This window comes from Oncorhynchus mykiss, chromosome 27 (assembly GCF_013265735.2).
Source record: "Oncorhynchus mykiss isolate Arlee chromosome 27, USDA_OmykA_1.1, whole genome shotgun sequence".
Lineage (NCBI taxonomy): Eukaryota > Metazoa > Chordata > Actinopteri > Salmoniformes > Salmonidae > Oncorhynchus > Oncorhynchus mykiss.
In genome coordinates, this window is record NC_048591.1 from 28,578,813 (window position 1) to 28,590,910 (window position 12,098).

A 12,098-nucleotide genomic window follows, 5' to 3' on the forward strand; every position below is an offset into this window, starting at 1 on the left:
CCTTCTTTTGCTACACACCTCATGTAGCCAAATGAATCCGCTTTACATGCAGAAGGCTGCGTGTGAGTTTCAAGTTTGGGGAAGATCATTTTCACCATAAAAATACACCTTTATAATAAAGCACTACATGCATAATTCACATTTGCGGTCACTTTTGAGAATGGTGTTTCCCCACTAATTGATTGCATTTTGGAACATACACACTTTATAGCCTACTGCCGTGTGTGCATTGCTGCACTTATAATGTGATGAAAAAGCCTAATAGCTTATCAACATTTTAAGCTAAATGTTCTGGTCTGTTGCATCAGCCTCATTGTTTTTAAAAGGTGTTTTGATGTGAGTGGTTGTATTAATTTGGGATCTATCGCATCCCACAACTGTCCAAGAGTATGTTTGGAATATTTATTTCTCACACAGAAGGACAAGTTGACCAATAGAATAGGTCAACTTTTGTACTATGCGGTATAGTAGATTGACATGGGCTAGTGCTGTTGCTGTTTGTTAGGCCAATCATCTACTCATCTTGTTGGCTGACGAAAAGTTTATGTTCTGTTATAATCTCCACCCGGCACAGCCAGAAGAGGACTGGCCATCCCACATATGCTCTCTCTAATTCTTTCTTTCTCTCTCTCGGAGGACCTGAGCCCTAGGACCATGCCCCAGGAATACCTGACATGATGACTCCTTGCTGTCCCCAGTCCACCTGACCGTGCTGCTGCTCCAGTTTCAACTGTTCTGCCTTATTATTATTCGACCATGCTGGTCATTTATGAACATTTGAACATCTTGGCCATGTTCTGTTATAATCTCCACCCGGCACAGCCAGAAGAGGACTGGCCACCCCACATAGCCTGGTTCCTCTCACATAGCCTGGTTCCTCTCTTTCTTCCTAGGTTTTGGCCTTTCTAGGGAGTTTTTCCTAGCCACCGTGCTTCTACACCTGCATTGCTTGCTGTTTGGGGTTTAAGGCTGGGTTTCTGTACAGCACTTTGAGATATCAGCTGATGTACGAAGGGCTAAATAAACAAATGTGATTTGATTTGATTTGATTCTAACATCTTCAATATGCACCTGGGAATTGGATACGGACACGCACAGTTGGGTCCAGAGCTCATGCCTTTTAAATAAAATCAAAGTTTATTTGTCACGTGCGCCGAATACAACAGTCTTTTACAGTGAATTGCTTACTTACAGGCTCTAACCAATAGTGCAAAAAAGGTATTATGTGAACAATAGGTAGGTAAAGACATAAAACAACAGAAGAAAGACAGGCTATATACAGTAGCGAGGCTATAACAGTAGCGAGGCTATATACAGTAGCGAGGCTATAACAGTAGCGAGGCTATAACGGTAGCGAGGCTATATACAGTAGCAAGGCTATATACAGTAGCGAGGCTATATACAGTAGCGAGGCTATAACAGTAGCGAGGCTATAACAGTAGCGAGGCTATATACAGTAGCGAGGCTATAACAGTAGCGAGGCTATAACGGTAGCGAGGCTATAACAGTAGCGAGGCTATAACGGTAGCGAGGCTATAACGGTAGCGAGGTAATAACAGTAGCGAGGCTATAACAGTAGCGAGGCTATAACAGTAGCGAGGCTATAACAGTAGCGAGGCTATAACGGTAGCGAGGCTATATACAGTAGCGAGGCTATAACAGTAGCGAGGCTATATACAGTAGCAAGGCTATATACAGTATCGAGGCTATATACAGTAGTGAGGCTATAACAGTAGCGAGGCTATAACAGTAGCGAGGCTATATACAGTAGCGAGACTATAACAGTAGAGAGGCTATAAAAGTAGCGAGGCTAAAAAAGTAGCAAGGCTATATACAGTAGCAAGGCTATAACAGTAGCGAGACTATATACAGTAGCGAGGCTATATACAGTAGAGAGGCTATAAAAGTAGCGAGGCTAAAAAAGTAGCGAGGCTATATACAGTAGCGAGGCTATAACAGTAGCGAGGCTATATACAGTAGCGAGGCTATATACAGTAGCGAGGCTATAAAAGTAGCGAGGCTAAAAAAGTAGCGAGGCTATATACAGTAGCAAGGCTATAACAGTAGCGAGGCTATATACAGTAGCGAGACTATAACAGTAGCGAGGCTATATACAGTAGCGAGGCTATATACAGTAGCGAGGCTATATACAGTAGCGAGACTATAACAGTAGCGAGACTATAACAGTAGCGAGGCTATATACAGTAGCGAGGCTTTAACAGTAGCGAGGCTATATACAGTAGAGAGGCTATAAAAGTAGCGAGGCTATAACAGTAGCGAGGCTATATACAGTAGCGAGGCTATAACAGTAGCGAGGCTATATACAGTAGAGAGGCTATAAAAGTAGGGAGGCTAAAAAAGTAGCGAGGCTATATACAGTAGCAAGGCTATAACAGTAGCGAGGCTATATACAGTAGCGAGTCTATAACAGTAGCGAGTCTATATACAGTAGCGAGGCTATAACAGTAGCGAGGCTATAAAAGTAGCAAGGCTATAAAAGTAGTGAGGCTACATAGAGACACCGGTTAGTCAGGCTGATTGAGGTAGTATGTACATGTAGATATGGTTAAAGTGACTATGCATATATGATGAACAGAGAGTAGCAGTAGCATAAAGAGGGGTTGGCGGGCGGTGGGTGGCGGGAGACAATGCAGATAGCCCGGTTAGCCAATGTGCGAGAGCACTGGTTGGTCGGGCCAATTGAGGTAGTATGTACAAAGTGACTATGCATATATGATAAACAGAGAGTAGCAGCAGCATAAAAGAGAGGTTGGGGGGGGGGGGGGGGGGGCGCACAATGCAAATAGTCCGGGTAGCCATTTGATTACCTGTTCAGGAGTCTTATGGCTTGGGGGTAAAAACTGTTGAGAAGCCTTTTTGTCCTAGAATTGGCACTCCGGAACCGCTTGCCATGTGGTAGTAGAGAGAACAGTCTATGACTGGGGTGGCTGGGGTCTTTGACAATTTTTTAAGCCTTCCTCTGACACTGCCTGGTGTAGAGGTCCTGGATGGCAGGCAGCTTAGCCCCAGTGATGTGCTGGGCCGTACGCACTACCCTCTGTAGTGCCTTGCGGTCGGAGGCCAAGCAATTGCCGTACCAGGCAGTTGCCGTACCAACCTGCTCCACTACAGCCCCGTCGATGAGAATGGGGGCGTGCTCGGTCCTCATTTTCCTGTAGTCCACAATCATCTCCTTAGTCTTGGTTACGTTGAGGGATAGGTTGTTATTCTGGCACCACCTGGCCAGGTCTCTGACCTCCTCCCTATAGGCTGTCTCGTCGTTGTTGGTGTTGTGTCATCTGCAAACATATTGATGGTATTGGAGTTGTGCCTGGCCATGCAGTCATGGGTGAACAGGGAGTACAGGAGGGGACTGAGCACGCACCCCTGGGGGGCTCCAGTGTTGAGGATAAGCGTGGCAGATGTGTCGCTACATACCCTCACCACCTGGGGGCAGCCCATCAGGAAGTCCAGGATCCAGTTGCAGAGGGAGGTGTTTAGTCCCAGGGTCCTTAGCTTAGTGATGAGCTTTGAGGGTACTATGGTGTTAAACGATGAGCTGTAGTCAATGAATAGCATTCTCACATAAGTGTTCCTTTTGTCCAGGTGGGAAAGGGCATGTGGAGTGCAATAGAGATTGCATCATCTGTGGATCTGTTTGGGCGGTATGCAAATTGGAGTGGGTCTAGGGTTTCTGGGATAATGGTGTTGATGTGAGCCATTACCATTCTTTCAAAGCACTTCATGGCTATGGACGTGAGTGCTACAGGTCTGTACTCATTTAGTCAGGTTGCCTCTGTGTTCTTGGGCACAGGGACTATGGTGGTCTGCATGAAACATGTTGGTATTACAGACTCAATCATGGACATGTTGCTTGCCTCGAAGCGAGCATAGAAGTGATTTAGCAACATAAGATGAGCGTCAGAGCCGGTGTAGTATGATTCAATCTTAGGACTGCAGGGCATAGCAGGATTTCTTGTAAGCTTCCGGGTTAGTGTCCCGCACCTTGAAAGCGGCAGCTCTACCCTTTAGCTCAGTGCAAATGTTGCCTGTAATCCATGGCTTCTGTTTGGGGTATGTACGTACAGTCACTGTGGCGACGACGTCCTCGATGCACTTATTGATAAAGCCAGTGACTGATGTGGTGTACTCCTCAATGTCATCAGAAGAATCCCGGAACATGTTCCAGTCTGTGATAGTAAAAAAGTCCTGTAGTTTATCATCCGCTTCATCTGACCACTTTTTTATAGACTGAGTCACTGGTGCTTCTTGCTTTAATTTTCGCTTGTAAGCAGGAATCAGGAGGATAGAGTTGTGGTCGGATTTACCAAATGGAGGGTGAGGGAAAGCTTTGTACGCATCTCTGTATGTGGAGTACAGGTGATCTAGAATTTTTTGCCCTCTGGTTGCACATTTAACATGTTGATAGAAATTTGGTAGAACTGATTTGAGTTTCCCTGCTTTAAAGTCTCCGGCCACTAGGAGCGCCGCCTCTGGGTGAGTGGTTTCCTGTTTGCTTATTTCCTTATACATCTGACTGAGTGCGGTCTTAGAGCCAGCATCTGTCTTTTATGTGACTTTTTTTCAAATCCTTATTAGAGTTGCATCATGCAGCCCTGGAATGTATAAAAAAAAGTTTGTATCACAAGTAAAGTTGCATAAATAACTCCAATTGAAGCATATAGGAGGACCTGTGTCTTTACTAACCGCTCAATATCATTTCTATCTTATTCAGCTTTGTTCAATTGTATTCTTCATACTATTAAATAATGCCATAGGATTCTAAGCAAATATTTTCTGCTAAATTAATGAGTGTATCCCACAGCCATATGGCATAGCCAGATCATGGCCTAACATAATGTCAGAGTATGCTATTCTGTTCTTCTGAAATAGACTACATTTTCATCATATCATGTTTCTTCAGACCTGTCGAAAAGAATGGATTTATTGTGATGGTGTAGGCTATATTAAAAGGATTTATTAGACTTTTTAAAATGTAGATGTTCCAAAGGTCTGCATCAGTGGCTTGTAGGCTGTGTGTGGAAGCCAGAAGATGCTAAATGTGTTTATGTTAATTAACGGTCAATTACAATGAGACCGGCAGTTATTTGCTTGATAATCACCGGCTGACAAAATGTAACGAACGCCACAGCCCCACATTTAACTTTCTTCTAAGATAGAAATATTTGTTTCTGTCTCAACATGCACTTTGGGCTGCAAAACATTGTATGAAATGTGCTTTACAAATAATGTATATAATTATTAGTATTATTATTAAAATATAAGGGAACATCAGGTCTGACCTAGCCCTGCCGAGGGAGGCCCTACACCAGGGCCAACCGGTACGAGCTGCCTGCCTGCCTCTCCCACCCACACCCTCCAACATCGTCCATCTCTCTCCACCCTCATCCCCCCCGCCCAGAGTAAGACAAACAAGCTGTACATCACTCTGCCAGACAATAACAAAGCCTTCCCAGGACACAGCCTCAGCGCCAGGTACAACAGGGCACTGTGAAAGGAAGAGTTGCAACTGGGGGATTTAAGGTGGTGTGGACAAGTAGATGTGTTTACTCATGCAAAACTTCTACTAATGCTAACTGGTGAAGGATGAGCCAATAAACATGCAGGTAATTACTAGAACAAACTAGCAGAGACGAGAGTTCCAACACAACCAGCGTGTCAACGCCAGACTGTTCTGTACAAAGATGTGGAGGAAGGGGAAGACAGGTTAATTTGGATTTTGTGTGTGTGTGCGTGCGCACGCACACTGAGGCTAAGTGATGTGTGCTCCAGCAGCATAGTGAAGCGTGCGAGTAGCAGCCTCTGGTAACTACTCTACCCAGACAGACAGCTCAGGTGACAACAGATTGGTAGTGAGGCTTCCTGTTTCAGCAGAAAAGGCTGCACTTATCTTCGCCGTGGTTCGAGGGTAGAGCAAAGTGGTTGAGGTGTGCGTGCGTGTGTGTTTGTGTGTGCATGAGAGAGAGAGTGAAAGATAGGGAGTGATGCATACACAGAGTGTGTGCGTGCATGTGGAGAGAGGGGGTGCTTAGCAGCTTTCAAGCCCTTCTCTGATTTCTAAACTCATTTGGCTTGGGGTATTGACCTGCCTAAGCCTCTAGAGCAGGGTAGGTGGGGGCTAGTTTCCTAACGCTGGCTACAGTAGAGACCAATGGCTTTCATTTCACTGGCCATCCTCACATAGATTTATTTAGAAAGCACAGAGAGAATCAGCACCCTGATGTGTTCTATTTCCCCTCAAAACATCATTACAGTAGTGAGAAGGAGAGGAGAGGAAGCTACATTAGACTAGTGACAAGGAGGGGAGAGGAAGCTACATTAGACTAGTGACAAGGAGGGGAGAGGAAGCTACATTAGAGTAGTGAGAAGGAGTGGAGAGGAAGCTCCATTAGACTAGTGACAAGGAGGGGAGAGGAAGCTACATTAGAGTAGTGAGAAGGAGAGGAGAGGAAGCTCCATTCAAATAGTGACAAGGAGAGGAGAGAAAGCTCCATTAATGTAGTGACAAGGAGGGGAGAGGAAGCTACATTAGAGTAGTGTGAAGGAGAGGAGAGGAAGCTCCATTCAAATAGTGACAAGGAGAGGAGTGGAAGCTCCATTAATGTAGTGAGAAGGAGAGGAGAGGAAGCTCCATTAGAGTAGTGAGAAGGAGAGGAAGCTACATTAGAGTAGTAAGAAGGAGAGGAGAGGAAGCTACATTAGAGTAGTGAGAAGGAGAGGAGAGAAAGCTATATTACAGTAGTGAGAAGGAGAGGAAGCTACATTAGGGTAATGACAAGGAGAGGAGAGGAAGCTCCATTAAAGTAGTGAGAAGGATAGGAGAGGAAGCTCCATTAGAGTAGTGACAAGGAGAGGAAGCTACATTAGAGTAGTGACAAGGAGAGGAAGCTCCATTAATGTAGTGAGAAGGAGAGGAGAGGAAGCTCCATTAGAGTAGTGAGAAGGAGAGGAAGCTACATTAGAGTAGTGAGAAGGAGAGGAGAGGAAGCTACATTAGAGTAGTAAGAAGGAGAGGAGAGGAAGCTACATTAGAGTAGTGAGAAGGAGAGGAAGCTATATTACAGTAGTGAGAAGGAGAGGAAGCTACATTAGGGTAATGACAAGGAGAGGAGAGGAAGCTCCATTAAAGTAGTGAGAAGGATAGGAGGAAGCTCCATTAGAGTAGTGAGAAGGAGAGGAGAGGAAGCTACATTAGAGTAGTGAGAAGGAGAGGAGATGAAGCTACATTAGAGTAGTGAGAAGGAGAGGAAGCTATATTACAGTAGTGAGAAGGAGAGGAAGCTACATTAGGGTAATGACAAGGAGAGGAGAGGAAGCTCCATTAAAGTAGTGAGAAGGATAGGAGGAAGCTCCATTAGAGTAGTGAGAAGGAGAGGAGAGGAAGCTCCATTAGAGTAGTGAGAAGGAGGAGAGGAAGCTACATTAGAGTAGTGAGAAGGAGAGGAGATGAAGCTCCATTAGAGTAGTAAGAAGGAGGAGAGGAAGCTACATTAGAGTAGTGAGAAGGAGAGGAGATGAAGCTCCATTAGAGTAGTGAGAAGGAGAGGAGAGGAAGCTCCATTAGATTAGTAAGAAGGAGTAGAGGAAGCTACATTAGAGTAGTGAGAAGGAGAGGAGAGGAAGCTACATTAGAGTAGTGACAAGGAGAGGAAGCTACATTAGAGTAGTGAGAAGGAGAGGAGAGGAAGCTCCATTAGAGTAGTGAGAAGGAGAGGAAGCTACATTAGAGTAGTGACAAGGAGAGGAAGCTACATTAGAGTAGTGTCACAGAGAGGAAGTTACATTAGAGTAGTGAGAAGGAGAGGAGAGGAATCTACATTAGAGTAGTGACAAGGAGAGAGCTACATTAGGTTAGTGCAGTGGTTTTTATAGTCACGTACCCCTTCAAACATTCAACCTCCAATCTCTAGCCCCAGGGTCAGCCAACTCTAATGTTGTTTTAGCCATCATTGTAAGCCTGCCACACACACACTATACAATATATTTATTAAACATAAGAATTACTGTTTTTGTTACAAACCGGCTCGTGGGAAATGACAAAGAGCTCTTATAGGACCAGGCCATAAATAATAATAATATAATAATCAATAATTTTGCTCTTTATTTAACCATCTTACATTTAAAACCTTATTTGTTCAACAAAAATAGTGAATAACTAACTAATGAGAAGGGTGTGCTTGAAAGGATGCACATAACTCTGCAATGTTGGGTTGTATTAGAGAGAGTCTCAGTCTTAAATAATTTTCCACACATAGTCTGTGCCTGTATTTAGTTTTCATGCTAGTGAGGGCCGAGAATCAACTCTCACATTGGTACGTGGTTGCAAAGGGTGTCTTAACAGCACAATTTGCCAAGGCAGGATATTGAAAAAATTAAGTGGCCTAGACAGCTGCCCTGGGGTATTCCTGATTCTACCTGGATTGTGTTGGAGAGGCTTTCAATAAAGAACACACTCTGTGTGTTGTTAGACAGGTAACTCTTTATCCACAATATAGCAGGGGGTGTAAAGCCATAACACATATTTTTCCAGCAGAAGACTATGATTGATAATATCAAAAGCCGCACGGAAGTCTAACAAAACAGCCCCTACAATCTTTTTATTAGCAATTTCTGTCAGCCAGTCATCAGTCATTTGTGTAAGTGCTGTGCTTGTTGAATGTCCTTCCCTATAAGCGTGCTGGAAGTCTTATCAATTTGTTTACTGTAAAATAGCATTGTGTCTGGTCAAACACAATTTTTTCCAAAAGTTTACTAAGGGTTGGTAACAGGCCAATTGGTCGGCTAATTGAGCCAGTAAAGGGAGCTTTACTATTCTTAGGTCGAGGAATTACATTTGCTTTCTTCCAGGCCTGAGGGCACACACTTTCTAGCAGGCTTAAATGTAAAATATGGCAAATATGAGTGCCAATATTGTCTGCTAATATCCTCAGTAATTTTCTATCCAAGTTGTCAGACCCCGGTGGCTTGTCATTGCTGATAGGCAACAATCATTATTCACCTATTCCACACTCAATTTACAGAATTCAAAATTACAATAATTGTCTTTGATAATTTGGTCAGATTTACTGGATATACAAGTGGGAGGCAGGTAGCCTAGTGGTTAGAGCATTGGACTAGTAACCGAAAGGTTGCAAGATTGAGTCCCTGAGGTAAAAATCTGTAGTTCTGCCTCTGAACAAGGTAGTTAACCCACTGTTCCTAGGCCGTCATTGAAAATAATGTTCAATGTTTGTTCAATGTTTGTTCTTATCTCGGGCTAGGGGGCAGTATTTGGAAGTTTGGATGAATGAGGTGCCCAAAGTAAACTGCCTGTTACTCAGGCCCAGAAGCTAGGATATGCATATAATTGGTAGTATTGGATAGACACTCTAAAGTTTCCAAAACTGTTAAAATAATGTCTGTGAGTATAACAGAAGTGATATGGCTAGCATAAACCCGAGGACAATCCATCCAGAAAACAAAAATTCAGCTCAACCTTGATTACTATGGCTGTCAATGCAAATATAATAGGAAGACCTCCCAGATTGCAGTTCCTAGGGCTTCCACTAGATGACAACAGTCTTTAGAAAGAGTTTTGGGCATGTTTTTTGAAAAATGAGCTAGAATTTGTAGTTTTAGTAAGTGGCTCCCATTTTGGCTGTAGTGTTTGTTGCGCGTCCCGTTGAGTGCGCGTACTTCGTTATTTATCTCCGGGTAATGGTCTCCGGTATTCTCCGTCTTAAATTTGATTGTTTATTTACATATTAGGGTACCTGAGGATTGATTAGGAACATTGTATGATATGTTTGGAAGAAGTTTATTGGTAACTTATGGGATTCATTTGTATGCATTTTGAACGAGGGAAACTGGTGGATTACTGAGTTTAGCACGCCAATGAAACAGACCTTTTGGGGATATAAAGAAGGACTTTATCGAACAAAAGGACAATTTGTTATGTAGCTGGGACCCTTGTGATTGCAACCAAATGAAGATATTCAAAGGTAAGTGATTTATTTTATCGCTATTTCTGACTTTCGTGATGCCTCTGCTTGGTTGGAAAATGTATGTAATGCTTTCATGTCCTCGCATGGTGTGCTTTCGCTGTAAAGCTTTTTTTATTTTTTATTATAAGAAGAAATAAAAAATACTTGGATGTGTAGTGTCAGTGTGTGCTGCTGGCTTGTCATGCCTAGATTTTCTAATCTTGCCAATGAAATGTAGTTGGCAAAATCTGTCGGTTTTGTGATGAAAAGATTAACCACAAATGTATATTTCCTACCACTGCATTTCTGCAAGTGTCATAAATTTTTTCAGACCACCATCAAGCCCCCCTGCCTCCCCCTTCACCCCCATGATGTGTCCTGGGACTGCACTGGTGGCAGGAAGTAGGATCCCTTCTGGCTTAATATGGCTCAAAAGTCAATGAAACAAACAACATCAACAACACTAAGACACCATTTTGCTGTCCAAGAGGACCACTCATCACTGATGTGTCTGACTCCTGTAACCATGTGTGGAAACAAATATGTCACAGATACATATTCCCATCCAGCCATGATTACCGAAAATATATTTGATTTATAGGACTTATGAAAACCTAGCTCAGGAGACAAATGTTCTGTCCTGCACCAGAGAACACACACTGCTCATCCATGTCCCTACCTGTTTGTGTGGTCCTCTGAGGATGTGGGCCCTGGCCCCCTCACACGCCGTCCTCATGGCCTCCAGAGAGGGAGTGCCCAGCAGGTCCGTGATCAGATCCAGCTACAACACAGAACACACACAGAAGAACATCATGCAGCATATGTTACTGTACTTGACACACGCATGCACGAACAAACACACAAACCCACACATGCTCACACACACACACACACGCTATGGCACATATGCAGTAAGGCGAGGGATTTGAGAGAGGCAGGCCAAGTTAAGGACTCCAGGGAGCTACACTGCGTATTGACTTATTGCTCCAGAATGCAATGTTTCAGTCCATTGTAAACTTACAGTGTCTGTTAACAAGTCAATTTAGACATGAGCTATTTGTGTCAATATCAGAAGTGAAAGGGAGTAGTGTTTATTGAGACATAAGACTGCTTTCCTCCCCATCTAACTCAACATGTCATCTCTGAAAGGGAGGTAAAGGAGGCAGGACCAGAGCCCAAGGTTTGGAGAGACATGGACATTAAGGGGTCAAGGAAGCTCTGTCCTGTTTTCAAATACAGACTTTATCTCTGAAAGCTCAAACCAAGCTGAAATAACACACCTCAGTGAAGTCTACTGACTAACAAACACAACCAAGAATAGCCAATAACTTTTTTTCTTATAAAGTAAGCAAGGAAATGCTCTACACTGAATATTAGATCAGCAAGTATCCCATGTCAGATCAACATGTCCCCAGTGTTTACAGTATTGGTTACCTGCTGGATGGGACTTTGTGCCTGGAACAGGATGCGTCGGCCCAGTAGCTCGGCAAAGATGCATCCTACAGACCAGATGTCGATGGCGTTGGAGTAATGGTGGCTGCCCATTAGGATTTCTGGCGCACGGTAATACTGTGTCACCACCTCCTGAGTCATGTGACGAGACTCGTCCAGCTCCTCCAACCGCGCCAGCCCAAAGTCACAGATCTGAAGAGGTATGAAGGCAGAGAACATGTTCACATTATTACATCTATCAATACCAATACACAAATAGACTAGTCCTCCCAACCCAACCTAACCCAAGGTTTAGATGCATGCAGCTTCTTACAAGATACACCATTTATTATTTGGTAGCTTACCAGTGGCACTGGCCAGTGTCAATTGTTAAATAACTGAATAAGAACATTGTCTGATTCCTCTAAAGACACAAAAGAATGGAATATTTGGATCGTTCATAAATGGACTAACGAGCTGCTCCGAAATTCTTTGTTGACTCATATCTCACTTCCCCCAAGCTCTTCAAGGAATGAGCCGTTACAGTGCCTTGCCAAAGTATTCATCCCCCTTGGTAATTTTCCTATTTTGTTGCATTAAAACCTGTAATTTAAATGGATTTTTATTTAGATTTCATGTAATGGACATACACAAAATAGTCCAAATCAGTGAAGTGAAATTTAA

At 43.5% G+C, this 12,098-nt stretch overlaps 1 protein-coding gene across 1 annotated transcript in view; it reads right to left on the reverse strand.

Moving 5' to 3' along the window:
- LOC110507903 (serine/threonine-protein kinase NLK) overlaps positions 1 to 12,098 on the reverse strand; it is a 92,635-nt gene that overhangs the window by 15,829 nt on the left and 64,708 nt on the right. The window contains exons 6-7 of the mRNA XM_036964616.1: positions 11,418 to 11,627; positions 10,663 to 10,764 (exon numbers count right to left, since the gene is read on the reverse strand). Of these exons, the coding sequence (XP_036820511.1) occupies positions 10,663 to 10,764; positions 11,418 to 11,627 (312 nt within the window). The remainder of the gene's footprint in view (positions 1 to 10,662; positions 10,765 to 11,417; positions 11,628 to 12,098) is intronic.